The sequence below is a fragment of the Drosophila eugracilis genome, unplaced genomic scaffold (genome assembly GCF_018153835.1).
Source record: "Drosophila eugracilis isolate 14026-0451.02 unplaced genomic scaffold, ASM1815383v1 contig_2147, whole genome shotgun sequence".
Taxonomy (NCBI): domain Eukaryota; kingdom Metazoa; phylum Arthropoda; class Insecta; order Diptera; family Drosophilidae; genus Drosophila; species Drosophila eugracilis.
In genome coordinates, this window is record NW_024573030.1 from 650,755 (window position 1) to 669,990 (window position 19,236).

Below are 19,236 nucleotides of genomic sequence, written 5' to 3' on the forward strand. Positions count from 1 at the left end.
GGCCATCATCAATCTGGTGCAGTTGCGCAACCCAATCCCAATCACAATCCCAATTCCAAGTTCTATAGTCTACGTCCAAGTCGATCGGATTCCGCATCCTTCCAACCAACACAGTTGCACTTAACTATCAGCTGCCAAGAGCAGATTATTGCACAAAAAAAAATATCGTTTTTTTTTTTTGTGAATTTTATTGCAAATCAATAATTTAATAATTTCGGAATTTTTAAGCATCACTACACAAAATTAAAGGCAAAATTAATAAAATATTGGCGATTATCTGGGATTTCCTCACTGTGCGACAGGCGCGACCATCGGCATTCGCAATTATTCATGGGTAATCTAACCCAAAATGGGACGTTAATTACTGGCGCATGTCAGTGGCATTTTCCCCCCGACTTTGACCCTCGACCCCTGCTTTGAACCAGACCCCAACCAACTAGTCCCCTTATTGGGCGATGTGTAACTGTGTTGTGTGGCGTGAATTGCACAAGTACGGGCAACCATTTACTTTTTTGTCCAACTGTAAACAGTGCGGAATCCGTATACCCAGGTCACCAAAAGTCCGCTCCCTGGCCATTTATCGGGTGATTAATTAAGCTGCAAGAACCAGCGAATGCAACTTTCTGTCGCTGACATCTCTCCATGGAATGAGTGGGCGGCGATGAGCCATTAAATAATTCAGCAAATTATTCAACTAAATACCAGAGAAAAACGCATTTGATACACGAACAATAACTGAAATATTGAATTTCATTTTTATAATCAAATCAATCTTAAAATTATGAATTTGTGATCACCAAAACTTTATAACAATTCCGAGAAAAGACCAAACATGGAATGTTATATCATAAGGCAAATTATCAAGGTACTCAACTGAAAAAACATAAGAGAAAAACATTAAATCGAAATCCAATTGGCCAAGTTATTTCTTCATCGTTCTGCTTGTAAATTATATTTTTCAGATATACCCAATATATAATCCCAAGTCCAAATGAAAGGCGGTGTAGCTTTGGTAAGATCTTTAGAAATAAAACAGACATTATATGAATAGTGTTAGCGGTGATGGTCAAAAAAAATGATTTAGTTCCTGCAGACAACTAATCGTCGAATACTTAAATCGAATAAGTAAATTGCAGGGATTTGTTGTAAAACCTCCAGATGAATCCTAATGTATGGGGTAAGTTTAAAAAAAAAACACGTATGTGTATGTCTAATAAGACTTATGGCTAAGTTTAATTGGCCTAGCTGTGGCCCATCTTGTCCGCGATGAACTTGATGAAATCGCTGCGGTACAGGATCTTTGGATTGTCCTCGGTGGCCAGTTCCTCTACCTGGCGCAGGTCCGTCCACTTCCAGAGCAGGCGGCGGCAATAGCTATACCGGAACGATGCAAAGATCTCGGCGGCCTTCTTGCTAGGTATCTGATCCTTGTAATACGACTCTGAAGTCTTAACGTTAAAATAGTACAGCTGACCCCGCGATCGCGAGTGGGCGGACACATAGGTTGAGGTTAGTTCGCAAAACATCAGAATGCCGCCCGGCACAAAGAACTTGTTGTCGTCCAGCGCGTAACCAAACCGCTGCGAGTTATCTTTCAGCACGTAGTGCCGCATATCGGCAAAGAAACTGCCCATATCCTGTAGACGAAAGAAAGGCTTGCTGCGCAGCGCTCCAAACGTTCGTTCCTTGCGATGCGGCTTGTTTAGACTCCTGGCAAATTTATCGCACATGCTCACACGCTCGCGGAACGGCCGACGCCGTATATCAATTCCGCCCAGGCAGATGCCATCGATGATGTGCAATGCAGCCACACGTTGAATGGTCCTGCCCTCTCCGTAGAATTCGTACACAATCTGGCCGAAGAAAATCGACCGCGGCTGCACCTCGAAGGCGGTCTCCACCAGCTCCCACTTCTTGTGCTCAGTATAGCGAAGCAGATTGCCTCGAGACTTGCACAAGAACAGAGTGCAGGCATTGATGTTCGTTTCCTCGCGTCCCACAGGAACAAAGTACCAGTCCGCAATATTTTGCACGGTATTCGCTAGAGGGGTTACGCCGTTTATCTTATTGGCCATCATATTCAGCCAGCTGCGATCCGACGCCCAATCGGCCAGAAGTTCTTCAAGCAGTCTATCTGTTGGCTTGATTTCTGGCGCCTGACGCAGTTTATCCGGCAGTCCCCACCGTTTAAGGCACTCCTGACGCACCTCTGACTGCTTGGCCTCCTTCAGATCCGGATTTTGGGCAAAGGCGGCTATCTTTTGAAGGCCCACGATCTGCTTCCTGCCAATGGCATTATTTGAATCGATGATGTAGCGCAGGAAGTCCTCGTCCTCGGCCAGTTCGTTGGCATCAAAGATCTCCAGCACGTCGTTCTGGCTGTCTTCTATCTGCGATTCTTCGACCAGCATGAGGTTCACAGAGTTAAGGTAAGCTATGATGGCCGCCGTCTCTGTGTCTGATCGTTTGTACTTGCAGACCAAGTAGCGCTCCGAATTTGCTGGCCGGCTGCTGTTCGGCTTGATGATGGCAATCTGTTGGAAGCACTTATACATCAGGTAGACCAGACCCACGCTGAACGGTGTAAATAGGTCGAACACCTTGCAAACGAAGCTGCCGTTCGGGCGCAGAATCTTTAGGGCGGTGAGAAACTGACAAAGATACAACTGCTTGGATAATATCTCCTGGATGTTTTCCTGACCCTCCACCGAGAAGCCACCGTCGGCCATGGCAAAGTGAACACCCTGCGGCGTATGCAGGCGTATGTATTCGTTGAGAGAGTCCTGATTGCTTTCATCAAAGATGTTGCCGTCCTCCTTTACCCCATAAAATGTATCAAAGGGTTCCGCCGATGCGGCAAAAAATTTATCCAGCTTAAAGTCATTGGCGCCGCGCAGCGTGAAGCCGAAGCCTTTGGCCTCCCATGATTTACGGAACAGAACGTATTCGGAGAAACCACCAGGGCCTGTGCAAAAAAAGATACTGAGCTCAGTGAAACTTCAGGTGAGTTTATTTTTTCATAGAGGTTTACTAAAATGAATGAATTTCCGATAGTTTTTGTGAAAAACTACATCGATTAAAGTATGTTGTAATTAGCAAGGATTTAATTACTTGTCTAAATATTAGTCAAAGTTAAATATAACAATGGAAAGTGAAACGAGATTTTTCCCAAAGAACTTTACCTGCACACATGTCCGTGAAGTAGAGAAGCTCGTCGGCAGCTACTAGACTCTGGCCATTGGGGTCGCGGGGATTGGTAAACATGAAGTCGCACATGGAGTCGATGTTAGCCATCTTGACAGCGGCACGATTAAGGAAGATAGAGCTGCGGATGGTCTCAAACGGATTGCAACGAGATCTCGCCCGCCGTTTCTCGCTGTCGTTGAGATCGTCGAATACAGTTTTGGCATCAAGAATGCGATGCAGAATTTCCGGATCGCAGTAGCGTGTCTCCTCGTCGATGGATAGTTTTTTTTGGCCGGTAACCACGTGCCCCATCAGCTGATCGAGACTGTATGAATCAGCTCCTCCACCAGGATTGTGAAGCCAAAGAACCGGTTCGGGTATCTCAAGCTCCTCACAGGCAGGATCCCATTGGCCAGCTGAAGTGTGGACGGAGTCCAATTTAAGGCCGAAGCCACGGCGACCATCCTGCTGAACGGCGATGATGGGCTCCAGACGACCCTGATTGCTCTTTCCCAATCCCTTGTCGTTCTCGTAACCCATTTTCTTCATCATCTCCATGGCCTTGTTCGAATAGCTTTTCACCCACTCCCGCTTAATCTTCTTGGGAGTGGGCTCCGCGTTCTCATCGTCCGAGGGCTCGTCCATCTTACGCCGTTCGATGGGATCTGTTCTGATCGAAGAACTACGACTTAAGCGGGAACCTCGAATTTCTGAGGCGGATAATTTGTAGTTCAATTGACTGGATTTTCTTAACGAATCATTTTTTATTTCTTAACTTACACATAGCTGAACGCCTTCTTTCCCTGTTTTCTGGGGTTTCAATTGTTTTGATTTTCTAAGTTTATTGCAAATATTGTTTTGGCCTAAACTGTCCGTTGGACTTTTTGATTTTCCAGCTGCATTTGCAATAGTGGCAAAGTACTGCCGGCGACTGGCGTTCAGCATACAGTGTAAAGCAAATTTTTAAGTTTATCACTGGCTAACTTTTGTTCTGTTTTTTAATATTGCGTTTATATTCACAGCGATGCGACCGTACTTTGGATGCCGATATATACCGAAGCAAAATCAAACCGCGTGGTTGCTCGGTGAAATAAAAATACCAAACAAATGCTGCTTGCAAGCAGTTCGCAAGTTTTGAAATATCAATTATCTGACCTCTCATTTTATGGCAATTAAAACATTAATTTAAATTAATGTATGGATGTAGATTTACAAACAAACAAAATTATATTAAGGAAATTCATTCATATACCTAATATTTTATTTCAAGAATATAAATAACTAAAAGCTGCTGAGGGTTTAATTCGCTTTTATAAATCTTTGATTATTTATTTATAACGAAGTTCCTTTACCCAACTAAAGATGATGGGTTAAATTTTCAAATAAACAAAATTTACTTTTAATAGAAATTTGGTTTGAATCAAAAAATTTAACTTACATTTACTTCACTTTAAAATTGTTACACAAGACAATAATTTTTTGTTCATAAGTCTTAACCTTAAATTTTTAAACAAAAATGCCAAAGCAAAAACGAATAAAAAGTTTAAGAATTAAAAAGATTACATTATTAATTTTGCAATATTATTATTTGACTTCAGATTCATTAAATATGGGTTTGAAAATATCTTTAATACTTATTTACATTTTTTCGTTTATAACTAAGAAAATAATATCGGATTTATATTTTTTTAGAAGCATTATAGATTCTTCAAACATGCAGACGTACAATGCGTACATTTCAAGGGCATTAAAACTAAAAACTACATCTACAAATTATTAAAAAAAAAAAGGAAATTGGCTCTGGATCTACATCTTCTCATAGGTCTCGCTGTACGGACAGGTGAGGCAGGTGTGCGTGTAGGTGTCCTCCTCTTCGTTATAGGAATCCGGTCCGAACTCATGCTCGTGGACGGCGTGCGTCTTCTTGGTGTAGATACTGCTGCGCACCTCCATGCGAAGTTGCTTCATCTGTTTGTTGTACTTACGAGCCTTGCCCATTTCTCGTTTGTCCTCGCGAGACTCATGCTGGCGCACCAGCTCCTCCTCGCTACCCCAGACCTCCAGAGCACGCTGGTGGATCTGCAGATGAAGGTACAGCTTCATCTCACCCCAGCGGACGTTGTGCGGATTCTTACGGCTTATGTACCGCAGCTTTGGCTCTCGCTTGTCGAAGTCGCAGTCCTTCAGTAGATACTCTGCCTTTGCCTCTGTCCGGGTGATTAGGGCATGTCGATCCTCATTGTCCCGGCACTTATCGCACACCGAGTGCCCAAAGTTGTTGAACAAATAGGAGTCGGCAAACATGTCTCCGCATTCCAGACACTCCTCGTACTGCACAGGAATGGCAATGGCATCGTCTATAATCGGTGGGACTTCTTCTGTGGACTTGTTAAGTCCAGTTGAACCTGGTGGTCCTGTGGGCAAAATTGGCTGCTCCATTAGGAAACCACCGCCAGAGTCTATGTACTTGGTGCCCTGCACCTTGATCACAGAGCTTCCCTGACTGAGAGCAGCCTCCGGATGTGTACCATCCTTGTTGCTATAGGGAATTAGATTTTACTATAATTTCTGTTAGGATGATAGATAACAGATATCGCACCTGGCCAGATCCTTGAATGGATGGAAAACCAACTTAGCCTCCCGCAACTTTTGCGCCTTGGCCAGGTTCCTTTCGATCCGCGCCTTCTGGGCATTGGTCAACTTCGAACTCTTCTCCGCGGGAGGAGCAACCGCATCGATGGATACTTCCTCGGACATTTTGATTTCACAAGATTTTGATTTTTATACGCGCGGTCTTAAATTTTGTATATGGAAATGCTTATTCTTGTCAGTTTGACATTCTAAGCGAGCGCATCTGTATCTCTTTGGTATTTTATCAGGAATATGTATTCAACATACTACATGTATGTATAAATGTTATGTAGTTTTATTTTCTCAGTAACTTAGTGCAACATTTTTGTTTTACTTATTTATACATATGTTTTACTTTCATTTTTATTTATTTAAATAACCCAATGTTTTAAAGTGAAGACATCGCCCATTCTTGGTATTTTAGCATAACGGTCACACTGTTATTTTTGTTTTGCAATGCAAAGTAAACACCGCAAACTTCTGCTGCGATGTCTCCTGGCTTTGCCCCTCATTCTGCTGGTGGACTACTGCGGCTTACTGACCCACCTACACGAGCTGGACTTCGAGAGGCACTTTCGTTACCCACTCAAAGATGACACCAGCGCATCCTCTGGACTGCAGAAATTCTCCTACCTGCGGATGCCCTCATTCACGGTCGAACTGCAGGTGGATCAGCCTCCTCGGCTCACTTTGATGATTAAGAGCGCCGTGGGCAATTCTCAGCGGCGGGAGGCTATTCGTCGGACTTGGGGTTATGAGAGCCGTTTTTCAGATGTCCACCTACGACGCGTGTTCGTTCTGGGCAATGCTCAGGAGACTGAAAAGGACGTGGCATGGGAGTCTCGGGAACATGGAGACATTCTTCAGGCAGACTTCACAGATGCCTACTTCAATAACACACTGAAAACCATGCTCGGAATGCGTTGGGCCAGCGAGAATTTCAATCGTAGTGATTTCTATCTCTTTGTGGACGACGATTACTATGTTTCGGCAAAGAACGTTCTCAAGTTCTTGGGCCGAGGACGCCATAGCCACCAGCCGGAATTGCTGTTTGCAGGACATGTTTTCCAAACCTCACCGTTGCGGCACAAGTTCAGCAAATGGTATGTTTCATTGGAGGAATACCCCTTTGATCGCTGGCCACCGTATGTGACTGCCGGAGCATTCGTGCTCTCCCAGAAGGCACTTCTTCAGTTGTATGCCGCCAGTGTCCATTTGCCCCTCTTCCGCTTCGACGACATCTACCTGGGCATTGTGGCCCTCAAAGCGGGGATTTCCCTTCAACATTGCGAAGATTTTCGATTCCATCGGCCGACGTACAAAGGTCCTGATAGCTATAGTTCGGTCATAGCTTCGCATGAGTTCGGAGATCCTGCGGAAATGACACGAGTGTGGAACGAGTGTCGATCCGCCAATTACGCGTAGCGTGAAGGATAAGCTTTCCCATCCATCAATAAAAGCCTTATTAAACGTAAAGTAACTTAGAGTACACCATCGATAGATCCTAATACTTCGGCTGTTCAGAGAGATTTTAAACTACATAAGTTGCTGGCGGCTATAGTGCGTGGTAGCAAAAGTAAAAATTGTAAGAATATTCCGAAATATTTATCTTGAATTTATTAAAAAGTACCTACATAATAAGACCGAAATCTAATGATGTGTAGGAAGATTCATGTACATGTTGAGTAACATAAAGCTTTCACAATATTCTTAAAGTTTCAAAAAATTCGTTACAGTAAATATATGTTTTAACTTGAATATGAAAGCCACATTATGGATTCTTCGAATTTCTGTGTAGTTTACATGTGTAATACGTGAATCCTTTTAATCAAGCATTATTTTTGTTTTCCTGTTTAACAAAAAATTTTTATGAGCAATTTGAAAATGTCGAAACAAAAACCTTAGCAACAGGTATGAGACTCAGATAAAACCTCGGATAAGTTAGGATATAACATCGTCGTGGTGAATGAACGTGCTAAATGTCATTGGTGTCTTTGCTAACTCAAAAATACCACAAAATCAAAGTGTGACCGAACCTTATATACGGCCAAATTCAACTAAGCACATCGAAGATAGTATCAAGTTGTCATCGCCTTGGTATAAAAACCGGGAGTCTCCGCCGAGCGCCAGTATTTTGTGACGTCAAGAGCTCCGCGACAAATCCGAGGATTCAAACTCGCCAAGTGTACAGCTATACATATAAAGATATATATATATAAGCCCGGCCCCGCCAGCATCCCAATTTATAGTATTTCTCTTTGCCAATAATCCAAAAACCAACGCCAAAAACTAAATCAAGGTGAGCTTAATTAAAATTTACACTAATTTTGTAAAGAAGCATTGAAATTTGTTTTTGTTTGTTGCAATTTTCGTTTGGGCGACCGCCGGCAATTTTTTTTTTCTAGTAAAAAAAAAAAAAAAAAGACGGTAAAAAAATGAAGTAGGAGACCTAACTGGTTTTTGTTGACTGCGCTTCTTCATTGATTGCAAAAAATGGCAGCGGATTTGTTATAAATATTTATTGTGCTGGTCTAGTCCGTTACTTTTTGCTCTTTCTCTTCATTTTCATTTCTTTTCTTTTACTTTGTAACTTTTTTCTGCAGCTGTTAAAGCGCTTTTGTCGTCGCCTTCTCTTTTGTTGACTATTTTTCATTTATTTTTTTCATTGCTTATTTTTGTGTGGCTTAAACTTAAGATTTGCGTGCGTGTGTGTGTGTGTGTGAGTACCGGCCGGCATTTTCACTTCTTTTTTACCGTCTGCGTTTATATATCTACATTTGTGTATGTGAGCTTGGGCGGGGCGCATGTGTTGTTGTTGCTGCCCAATATCCTCCCCCACAGTGGGCGTCACGATAAAGTTGCATTTTATCAACATTTAAAGAAATAGAATGCAGTAAAACGCAGTAACAAAATTTCAATTTTAAACATTTAACATATTAATTAGAATACTTTTATTAGGGGCCAAAAGTGTGGGCCTCGAAAAAGGTAAATAAATACTGCCTACATTTCGAAGTTTAAATAAAAAGCTTAAAGATTACTTAGAGTTTGGGATCAACATGCTAGTTTTTTGTTGTTTTAATATAAATTAATATAATATAAAAATCAATTCTTTTAAATAAGGGTGTTAAAAAATTAGTTAAAAGAAGTAAAATTGCTGTGGAATACTCAGTTACACATGTACATTGACCTTAATTCGTTTTTGGACTGATTGAAACATTTTATAGCAATACAGATAGGGTGGGAGCTTAAACTTTTAGGCATGTACAAACATATATACACATTTTCATAAGGATGAAGTCACAGAAGTTCGTTATTTCAAATCTGCTATATGAGCGGCCTCGCCTGTATATTGCACGAAATTGTATGTGTGTGAGTGTTGTACGAGAGTTGCGAATTTTACTGGGCGTGGTACTTGGATATTCAATATCCAGCGATTTTGAAATTGAATATATGACTAAACCCAGCCGCCTGCATAAAATGTGTTGTGTGTGTATGTACATATATGTATATATATAATATGCACAAAAATAAAATGTATAATGTGCATGCTTAAAATTCATTGCAAGTCGCTTATTGTCCCTCTCGTTCTCTCACTCGCCTATACACTTGTGCATTTATGCAGGAGTTGAGGGTGTAAATGTAAAGCGGACGTGTCTGTCATTTCTCATTTCCCTCCATCCCTTTTCTCTGCGCTCTCTTTACCCTTTCTTCTTTGCTCCTTTTGCACTCCGTTTGTCGGCTGCTTGCCACGCATCAGCAGCTTTGACTCATTTTATTTTACATATGTATGTACATACATACTATTCATATTCCCAAAACAAATTCCCTGCTTTTTTGTTAACGGTCTCTTGGCGCCGTCTTCCTCACACCCAAAAAAAAAACAGCACAAGATACATACATATGTACAACATATATCTGTAAGAGAATTAACCAAAAACAGGAAGAAAGATAGAAAGAAAGGCAAAGAAAAGCTTACAAAGTCAAGCGAAGTTAAAGAAGAAGAAGCACAGCTGTGTGGGCAATGATAAATTCAGAAGACACACTTACATACATATATACGAGCAGACATGTACATACGTATGCAATATAAACCGATGATTCATCGCCGACTTTTAAGCGGGGCGACCATATTTCGAATTTCGAAGTTGGAAGTTGATTCACGGTGAACTTCATTGCCCCCTCACATCTCCTGAAAATCACCCCCTCACCCAATCACTCCCACTTTGTATGTATGCGTAGTTGTTGCTGTTTCTGCCGTTGTTGGCTCTCCTTTGTTCGTTGCAAGGAGCTGACTAATACGGCACTTGGTTTACACGATGACCAATTAATCGAAATTCAAATTAAGCGTTGCGATCGCCAACAGCTATGCTCGAATAATGGAAGTTAATAATAGTTATAACAAAATTGTAAGTCTTAGTTCTCGAAATCCAAGTATAACACTTATTTGAGGTATTTGCTTTGAAGTTTTTAATTAATCTTTGACCGCCTTATGAATAATTTATTCAAGTAATTTTAATAAAACTTGGGGTGCATTTACCGTAAGAAAAAAAAAACCATTAATTCCCAAATGAGTGCCTCTAAAAACAGTTTTAAAGCATATTCGTTATTCGTGTGGTTTTCTCATAATTTGTTCATCAGAGTTATTTTTGGTAGCGATAATAAATTATGAGCAATTCTTGAGCATTATCAGAACAGAGATTAGCAACTAGAATAATGTTTAATTAATCACCAGTTCAATAATGTAAAATACAAATATGGTGAGGTAAAGCTTGGGGATAGGAGTAAAATTTACCAAAAAACAAAAACAAATATTTTAAAATATAATTAGTATAAAATGAGATCGCAATAAGTCAAGCAAGGTTTTTTATTTTTGATAAGCGTGCGGCATGAACCAATTGAGTTAGTATAGACTTCGGAATGTGGTGAAAAGACGGGAAGTGTGCGGGGAAATCGTTGGCCGTTAGTCAGTTAGTCAATCAACGTGATTGGCCAGCCAGCCGCTGGAGGCGCAGCTTTACGACCATTTATGGCCATAAATGTAAAATAAATAAATATAGATTCGCGATGCTTTTTCTCTTGCTTTTTTCTCCGTTTTGTTTTTGGTGCGGTCGCTGCCCTTGTAACGATTTCATTGCAGGCGCGCAGCTGTTCATCGAATGCAATGCAATCCAACTGATGACTTGATATGTCAATACCCGATATCGATATACAAAGACGATTCTTTGTCCAGCGCTATTCTTATTGGAACTTGGTGGAATGGGTCCGGGAATGGTATTGCGATGCGGCACGCACACACAAATTTCGCAACTAAAAATAAACGTGATAAAATGCAGTTTAACCGCTCGTCCAAGTACACATGTCTTCTGATAAGAATGCCAGTGCTTAAAACAAAGGCCAAGAACAAATCGCAAAGCGAATTGGAGTCTTAATCTCTTCCCAGTTGGAAAGGTTCGCTGAACTCTTTCTTCCCTCGCGTTCTCTCTTTTACTCTTCCATTTCTTTTTATTCTTTCATTCTAATAGAAAACGCATACAAACACTTGCATGACTCGTCCTTGCTGCATTTATGTATATATGTGCGTCATTTGAGTCATCGATATCGCCCCACATTCGACTGATTCATTTTTTTTTCTTTCTCTGCTATCGCTTGAGAAATCGGGCAGCTAAAATAAATAAAACCAACGGTCAACAATAAGATATTACGTTACTTTTCCATCGAAAATGAATTATTTATTAAGGCGCAACAGAGTGTCAACAAAAGCAAACAATCAAGAACAACAACAGATCGCCTATCGCAGAGTTGGTTTCCTCTTACTGACCGATAACATTGATATCCTCTTCCGGCTTGACTCCAGTTGGACTGTTCTGTTCTAACTGGATATGTAAATTGAGAATTCGACTCGGGTTTTATTATTCAGAGGACCTAACAATAACTACTGTATAAGATTATATTTATTGAATAACTTGAGAGATATATTTGCAAATAATACTTTATTTTATAAGAAATCTATATGTGTTTTAACAGTACAACGTATAACTTCTTTACAAAAACGGATATTTTTTAGCAGGTCTATAACTTTTTTAAAGGTCTTATTTATTTTTAATGTACTATCAATATAGTATCAGTTTTTCATATTATCTCATACCTAAGACTTTGTTACCTAAAGAAAAACAACTATCGTAATTCCTATAGCTTTCTTGCTTAACAGCAAACTGATGATAGATTGGATATTAAGACCTAGCAATTTAGATAGTCATGTTATATTGAAACACTTATTTCCATGTTCTAAAATTTCTATTCTGATTTTTCAGATGGCCGCCCCAGCACCAGCACTCAAGGATCTGCCCAAGGTGGCCGAGAACCTGAAGAGCCAGTTGGAAGGGTTCAATCAGGACAAACTGAAGAACGCCAGCACCCAGGAGAAGATCATTCTTCCCACCGCTGAAGGTAAGTTCCTTTAAAGTGGAAGCAAAAGATAAATTTTAACATACTATCTCATTGAAACAGATGTGGCTGCAGAGAAGACCCAACAGTCCATCATTGAGGGCATCACCGCTTTTAATCAGAACAACTTGAAGCACACAGAGACCAACGAGAAGAACCCGTTGCCCGATAAGGAAGGTGCGTTGTAGGCCATCTAGTATATAGTATTATACACAGCTTAGCCATAAAAGTCAACGACTGGACTGGTTGCCTTAGATGGTCAATGCACACACTCTATAATTGTGCTGTTATTTCTCAATTCTCAATCTCTCAACTTCTCAACTCAAATTGCAGCCATCGAGCAGGAGAAGGAGAAGAATCAGTTTATCGCCGGTATCGAGAACTTTGATGCGAAAAAGTTGAAGCACACCGAGACCAACGAGAAGAACGTGCTGCCCACCAAGGAGGTGATCGAGGCCGAGAAGCAGGCTTAAAAACGGGGGCTTCAATATGGTCCAATCCGATCCGAGATCGAAGATCTGAGATCTGAGATCCGATCCTCAGTCACCCCGTCGTCTCTCCTTTTCAACTCGCCGCATCTCACTCTTTATACGTATAAAGCTATTCCCTCTCATTTTTCCACTGCTACCAAGTAATTCGAACTGCTGCGCATGCGCGTGATTGCAAAAGTATTTTATCATTATCATATTCCAGTTGTTTTTTTTTTTTTCATTATATTTTTATATATACTTTTTGTATTAACAAGTAAGAGAGCCAATTCTCATTCCTACAGCGTAATTAACATAAAATAAACATTCGTCTATCCCATATATTTGTGCATAAATGTTTCCAAAACACACGACACAACACACATTCATCAGAGAAAAATAAAAAATCCAGATACAAAGCAATACGACAGCCAAATCACTCAGAACATTTTTACACTAAAAAAGACAGCAAATATATGAGAAATACTTTTTAAAAGACACGAAACAACGTATGAAGCGTATAAAACAAAAACAAAAATGAAATACGGTAGAAAAGCATCTATATAAAGAGTATGTGTAATTTTTTAATGAACTTTTTTTTATATACTTTACATACGATATATTTATACTGGGAAAAATAAAAACATAAATGTAACATTTTATAACAAAACGTACTAAAAATGCACAGACTTTTGCTTGGTTCGCGGTGGAATATCTTGAAATTTGCAATGAATTGATTTTTATCAATTTTTTATTCATAGTGTTTATACATGTGGTCAGCTTAAATGCTAGATTTTTTAAAACAACTTATGAGAACTAGCTTTTCGCGGCCACCTCATCAGTGTCGTTTGGTGTGATAGTTGATTCGGCGGCAACACCATTTCCAGAAGATACAGTCTCCACGGCGGCACATTCGCCCGACGATTCGGACTCGGCATCCATGCCAGTGTCTGCAGTTGCATCTGCTGCAGCAGCGGCGGCGACTCTCGCCTCCTCATATTTGTTAGTCTCGAACTTACTGAGATCGGCGCCCAGGAGCCGCAGAATATGAATGGTCTCGTCCTTCTGCACGTATGCGCGCAAGCTGGAAGTGCCGCGCCATCCCACCGTGTACAGTGTAAACTTCTCATCTACGTACTTGAGGATACAACTGCCCACCCCTGAAATAAATCATCCATTAGACCAATACCATAACTTAAAGCTTTATATACTTACCCAATTCCTTACAGCGCTCCTGGGTTTCCTTTTTAAGTTCGTGTGTCGATGGTGGCTGCGTGGGATCGGTACAGTTGAGCATCAGTACCAGGTCCTCCCGTTCCACCTGGATTCGCCTATTTGCTCCCATAAAGGCATTTGAGGTCTGCAGGCCCTCTTGGGCCAAACGGAACGGATGCACCGTGTGCCGGTTTTCACAACGCACGAAGGTCTTTACGCCCGTGTTGATCATCTTGATATTGTGCTCATTGTTAACCACCAAATCGCGGATAGGATCTGAGCAGTAGTAAATGTTTTTCTTTTTGTCCGTGATGCACCGCGTTAGGAGGCATCGCTGATTGAGGGATTCGTCCAACTGGTAGAACTCCTTAATGGCCTCGTAATCAGGATCGTTTTCGCCAAAGAACACATAAGGGTCCTCCTTATAACCATGCAGGCGTCGCTTCTTCCGCTGCGGTCCCCATGGCACAGACTTCTCTTCAATGGGCTTGCCCTCCTCATCCACCTTCACCTCAGCTGCCGGCTGCTTGGCCTTCTCGGTAAGCTCCACCAGCTCCGACACATCGTTTTTCTCAAAACTTAACTGACGACGCTTCTCTAAGACGGCCACAAAAAAACCGCCACTGTCCTGTAAATGCGGCAACACTCTTAGGCATTTATCCAGCCCGATCTTAGCTATCTCATCGGCGGGCAGCGGGAACATCCCTGGCCGTATAATAGTATGCAGGTTTTCAGGAACCTCCTCAAAGGTGGTGAAGATCTGGTCCACCTCCTTGGTGGCCAGCTTCCAGTCAGTCATGCCTGGGTTGTACTTGAGACCCGGCACTAAATGACCCGCATCTACCAGCTCCAGGGCTCCGTCAGCCTCCTTGAGGATGCGCTGCAGCACTGCTTCGTTCTCGATGGGATTCAGCGAACAGGTAGAGTACACTAGACGACCGCCTACCTCCAACATCTCGGCGCCACGTCGCACAATCCGATACTGAATTCCATGCAGATTGTAAGCCTGTGCCAGGTTCCACTTAAGCCAAATGTCTGGATTCTTGCGAAGGGTTCCATCACCGGAGCAGGGCACATCGCAGAGGATCTTGTCGAACTTGAGGATGGCCTTGGAGCCATCCGACTTAGTTGTCAGCAGGTTGGGAAATGCGCTGCTATCGTGATTAGTCACCAGAAGACAAGGCGAATTAAGGCGCTTGGCCTGGTGAACTAACATATAGCACCTGTTGTTGTCGACATCGTTGGCCAGCACAAAACCTGGTGGGATCTTGTGCTCCTCGGGAGCAGCATGCAGAGCCTCTATTAGTTGAGCTGTCTTGGAACCCGGTGCAGCACACATGTCCAAAACTTTATCAGTGGGCCGAACATTTAGGACAATCGGAGGGATCATGGAAACGGCCTCTTGCCGACTGATTCCTCCCGCCGTCGTCTCCACAATGAGAAAGTTGTGCAGCCGGTAGAGTGGCTCTGAACGGCGAATGTCCTTACGGGTGAGATGAAGTTGATAGGCCAGCCCGTTTGGATACCAGGGCAAGCATAGCGGGCGCTCCACATCCTCGGGCGCCTTTTGGTGCAGTTCGGCCACTGCCCTGACATACTCAGTGAACAGCTGCGTCTCTATAATCGAAAGTAGCGCCTTGGCTTCGTCCTTGAACCCCGTCACCCTGAAAGTGGTTGGCAGGTTGTCCCTAATAGAATCGAGGAACTGCGACCACTCCTCCTCGCTGGCGCAAATCTTCTGCAGATGGTAGTACTTGATGAAGAAGGCATTATCCCTTTTGATTTCCTCATAGGGTAAGGCTCTGCGGTCTGGACGCTCGGGACCCTATTATATGGTAAAAATACATATGACAACATCGAAAAACGTGGAGTGTTCCACCACTTAATTTAAGCGAACTCACATTCTCGCGCTTTTGACGTTTTCGTGCCGCAAAGGGATTTTGCTTCTTGTTTCGTCCCATTTAATATAATTAATAGATACCTGTTCAGTTAAGTTAAAAAAAAACAAGGAAAGGTTTATTTACTTTCCAAATTAAATGAATAAATAAAACGTGTTCGCCGGTTGTCTGGCAACAATGACAGCGGAGCGTTGCCGGTATGATAAAAACTTGTAAGGTAAATAAAAATTTCTTTTAAAAATTTACCAACTTATATTCGTTAGAAATCTTTTTCTTAAAAGCCACAATTAAAGAGTTATAAAGATAACGTTTAACGCTGTTATCTTGTTCAGTCTTTATTCAATCAGCATATTTTACATTTTACCGCTGAATACGTACCCAAAACAGGATTGACTAGTATCGATAGAAAAAAGCTAAATTACTAATCGTTGGCACTGGAAATAGCCAGATTTGTATAAAACATTTTCATTTGATGTTATTGAAATAACGTGTTGTATTTAAAAATCTTAAAATGGTGTGTTAAAATGGTGGTGATTTTGTGAATCATCCTTTTTTTAAATTGACGTGAAAGTTTCTTATCAATAATTCAAATATCCGTTACATCCGTGTCCTCTTGATAGCAAGCAACCGCAACCGATAGAACGGAGTAATCGATTCTGAATTCCTCCATTTTTAAATATTATTTAATTTCATTTAAAACCATATGGAGACTCCACCAACGCCCACCTCATCCACACCTCTTACTTCATCGTCCGAGGGCAACATGGACGACATTCAGTACTTGCTGCACCTGGAGGCGTTGCGGCGTTTTCAGGAGGACAACCGGAATGTAAGGCGCCAGGTAGAGGAGCATGTCCGTCTCTGGTTGGACACGAAATGCGAGTATCAGCGGGAATTCTATCGGCTGGCTAGGCTTTTAAAGTGCTCCGCCTTACAAAAAGCTGTCGATGCCCAACGCGTCTGCGATCCGGATCAAATCGCCCAGGCAGCCAAGGATACTGACATTCTTCGTTCCAAGCTCAGCTGTAATCTCCGCCCCGCCATTTTGGACTGCAGAGATCTGGAAGAGTGCCTAAATCAGATAAACACCGCCCATAAGCCGCGCTTAAATCTTTGTCGTCAGCAGCGAGAGTTCGCCCGCAACCAGGAAGCTTTAAAAAATCTTCGCATCGCAGTCGATGGATTGGAGAATGGCATGGAGATCGGCATGATGCAGGCAATGGACCGGCTTGTGGACGACCTACTTCCACAGAAAGATTCAGTCAACTAAGCGGTCGTCTCCAATGTAAATATATTTTGGGAAATAATCCAGTTTAATCATTAAAAACGGATAACTGCGAATAAAATCTAAGATCTAAAACGATTCTACGTTCACCCGAGGATGGCAGAGGCATTCTAAAATAAATATTTAAAGCCGATTAAATTTGGTTTTTTATGTGCATTAGGAAGTTTACCATTTTGAGCGCTTGGACCAGTCTTTGGCCGTCCAGTGGAGGCACTTGGAGTCGATGCGGATCTTGCGCTTGTCCATCGCTCGCCGGTGTTGCTCAATTGTGTCCCGGTTGATGCACACGATGTACTGCCCCTTGTAATAGTTTATCAGGTTCAGATTCTGCAGCGTGGAGATCACGTCTTCCTTCTTTATAGACGTACATTCACAGATATCGCTGAAAAAGTGTGAATTAGTTTTAGCTCCACAAAGAGCTTAGGATTAATCATACTTTATTGTTATGGTGGGCTTCTCGCCGTCAGTGCTGGGGTTTTGACTAATGAAAATCTCAAGTATGGTTTGCGCCCAGTAGGATCGATAAGATAGCAGGCCCAGATCCGACAACGGTTTCTCCGGCGAGCCTGTTTTGCCCTCAAACTTGGATAGCTCGTAGCTGAATTCGATAAGCAGTTTGCCGTAGCCCTTGCGCTGATACGGAGGCATTGTGAGGATACAGGCCACGTTGTAGTCCTCGGTGCTTTCCTTCTCCTTGGAGAAATATCCCACAATGTGAAATCCGCGCGAGTCGAACTCGGTCATTACGTAAAAAAGGAACGGATCCGTGTCATAATAAAGTGTCTTGTGGTCCAGAAAGAGTTTCGCCAGCAGGCACAAGTTCTGGGCATACACCTTGTTCTTGCGACCGTCGATTTCGAAGAAAGAAATGGTGTGCTTGCGGTAGATCTCATTCCCTGGTGGATGTCTCAGATTACACTTTGAGAGGTGCCGCTCCAGGCACTTCCTGCTTTTCCTGTACTTCAGACAGAACTCACAGATGTAGATGCAAGACATTTGGCACAGCTCTTGCGGATAGGGCGAGAAATACCATGGCTTAATGCGATGCCTTCCAAGCTCGATCATCTCTACGTTTTTCATGCGCGTCACAACGTCGTCCTGGTGCGTCACCATGCTGCCCGATTGCCTTGGCGTGGGTGTCTTACCATCCTGCGATCCATCGCCATCTTCGTTGGCCGCTGCACTTATCAAACCATCGCCTGTCACGTGTACTGGTGTTGACGTGGGCGTCTGTGGAGTTGTGGGATGCGGATGTGATTGTTGCGATTGCACTTGCAGACTGTGGTGCCCATGCGCTGATCCTCCGTGAACTTTCCGCTTTCGATTGATTCGTTTCTGGAGGGCTGCTGCTAGGTTGTTGCCATTAACGAGCTCTCCACCACTGCTTGGCGTCCCGGGAGGAGCCACTGAGTTTGATGGACCAACCGGAGGAACAATTCCCGCTGCACTGCTGGGAGTCGACTGAATGGCTGTCAGCGCAACAGAACCAGGATGTTGCGGCGATGTGGGCCGAGAAACGCTGCCCGCCAGTGAATGGTGGCGCTGGGGAGTGGTCACTCCGGTGCTGGTGCCTGTTTGGGAGCCGTCCCTCCGCGGAAATTGCACCTTCCGCGTGTACAGGTCCTCCTCGTTGACCCACTCATCCAGGCGCTTGTTAACTACGGATTTTGCAGTGTAGGTATTAGGTATTTAACTGGACGTTTTAATACTCACAGTCAACATAGTGCACATAGAATTGCCGGCGTCCATCTAGCTCCTTAATGCTCACAATCTCGGCCAGCGGCCAGTCATCCGTTTTATGCATCCTGACTGGCAAACGACATCCCTCGGTAAGGGCGGCCTGAAATCGGTAAAAATGCAATCAAATCATAAACCACAGAAATCCTTTACACCCACCGTTGACTCGCAAATAGAGGCAACATCGTCGTCAAATTCATATTTATGGTTAATTTTCATTTGTTTATATTTTGTTATTTTTCCCTAAAAAAAACAGGAAGCAGTTAGAGATGATACGCCTTTAGCGAAACTTCGTGCCTATCGGTAGACAGCACAGTGACATCAGCGGTTTAAAAATATCGATGACAATAACAGTGCTGCGCAGCGTCGTCTT

The 19,236-nt window shown here is 42.6% G+C and overlaps 7 protein-coding genes across 8 annotated transcripts; 3 read left to right on the forward strand and 4 right to left on the reverse strand.

Moving 5' to 3' along the window:
- Positions 1–1,004: 1,004 nt before the first annotated feature.
- On the reverse strand, positions 1,005–4,230 carry LOC108110409 (cap-specific mRNA (nucleoside-2'-O-)-methyltransferase 1). Of its 2 annotated transcripts, XM_017219476.2 has the most exons (3): positions 3,967–4,230; positions 3,183–3,896; positions 1,005–2,965 (listed from the first exon to the last, which is right to left on the reverse strand). In XM_017219476.2, exons 2-3 carry the CDS (start codon positions 3,829–3,831, stop codon positions 1,242–1,244), a joined length of 2,373 nt encoding a protein of 790 aa, XP_017074965.1. In that variant the 5' UTR covers positions 3,832–3,896; positions 3,967–4,230; the 3' UTR covers positions 1,005–1,241. The 2 variants fall into 2 exon arrangements, with proteins under 2 accessions (XP_017074965.1, XP_017074966.1); XM_017219477.2 differs by having other exon boundaries at positions 3,183–4,230.
- Positions 4,231–4,753: 523 nt separating this feature from the next.
- Positions 4,754–6,032, reverse strand: LOC108110406 (DNA repair protein complementing XP-A cells homolog). The gene is made up of 2 exons (XM_017219474.2): positions 5,786–6,032; positions 4,754–5,725 (listed from the first exon to the last, which is right to left on the reverse strand). The coding sequence occupies exons 1-2, from the start codon at positions 5,941–5,943 to the stop codon at positions 4,993–4,995; spliced, it is 891 nt and encodes a 296-aa protein (XP_017074963.1). The 5' UTR covers positions 5,944–6,032; the 3' UTR covers positions 4,754–4,992.
- A 105-nt stretch (positions 6,033–6,137) lies between these two features.
- On the forward strand, positions 6,138–7,267 carry LOC108110405 (beta-1,3-galactosyltransferase brn). Its single transcript, XM_017219473.2, has one exon. The coding sequence runs from the start codon at positions 6,274–6,276 to the stop codon at positions 7,240–7,242; it is 969 nt and encodes a 322-aa protein (XP_017074962.1). The 5' UTR covers positions 6,138–6,273; the 3' UTR covers positions 7,243–7,267.
- Positions 7,268–7,935: 668 nt separating this feature from the next.
- LOC108110407 (thymosin beta) lies at positions 7,936–13,070 on the forward strand. Its single transcript, XM_017219475.2, has 4 exons — positions 7,936–8,116; positions 12,129–12,264; positions 12,325–12,438; positions 12,595–13,070. Exons 2-4 carry the CDS (start codon positions 12,129–12,131, stop codon positions 12,732–12,734), a joined length of 390 nt encoding a protein of 129 aa, XP_017074964.1. The 5' UTR covers positions 7,936–8,116; the 3' UTR covers positions 12,735–13,070.
- A 391-nt stretch (positions 13,071–13,461) lies between these two features.
- On the reverse strand, positions 13,462–16,018 carry LOC108110404 (tRNA (cytosine(34)-C(5))-methyltransferase). The gene is made up of 3 exons (XM_017219472.2): positions 15,845–16,018; positions 13,944–15,768; positions 13,462–13,888 (listed from the first exon to the last, which is right to left on the reverse strand). The coding sequence occupies exons 1-3, from the start codon at positions 15,902–15,904 to the stop codon at positions 13,545–13,547; spliced, it is 2,229 nt and encodes a 742-aa protein (XP_017074961.1). The 5' UTR covers positions 15,905–16,018; the 3' UTR covers positions 13,462–13,544.
- Positions 16,019–16,285: 267 nt separating this feature from the next.
- Positions 16,286–17,259, forward strand: LOC108110401 (augmin complex subunit dgt4). The gene has a single exon (XM_017219464.2). The coding sequence runs from the start codon at positions 16,545–16,547 to the stop codon at positions 17,109–17,111; it is 567 nt and encodes a 188-aa protein (XP_017074953.1). The 5' UTR covers positions 16,286–16,544; the 3' UTR covers positions 17,112–17,259.
- Positions 17,116–19,173, reverse strand: LOC108110398 (histone acetyltransferase Tip60). Its single transcript, XM_017219462.2, has 5 exons — positions 19,023–19,173; positions 18,840–18,966; positions 17,563–18,784; positions 17,296–17,508; positions 17,116–17,236 (listed from the first exon to the last, which is right to left on the reverse strand). Coding segments are annotated over exons 1-5 (1,623 nt in total). The 5' UTR covers positions 19,083–19,173; the 3' UTR covers positions 17,116–17,235.
- Between the last annotated feature and the right edge of the window lie 63 nt (positions 19,174–19,236).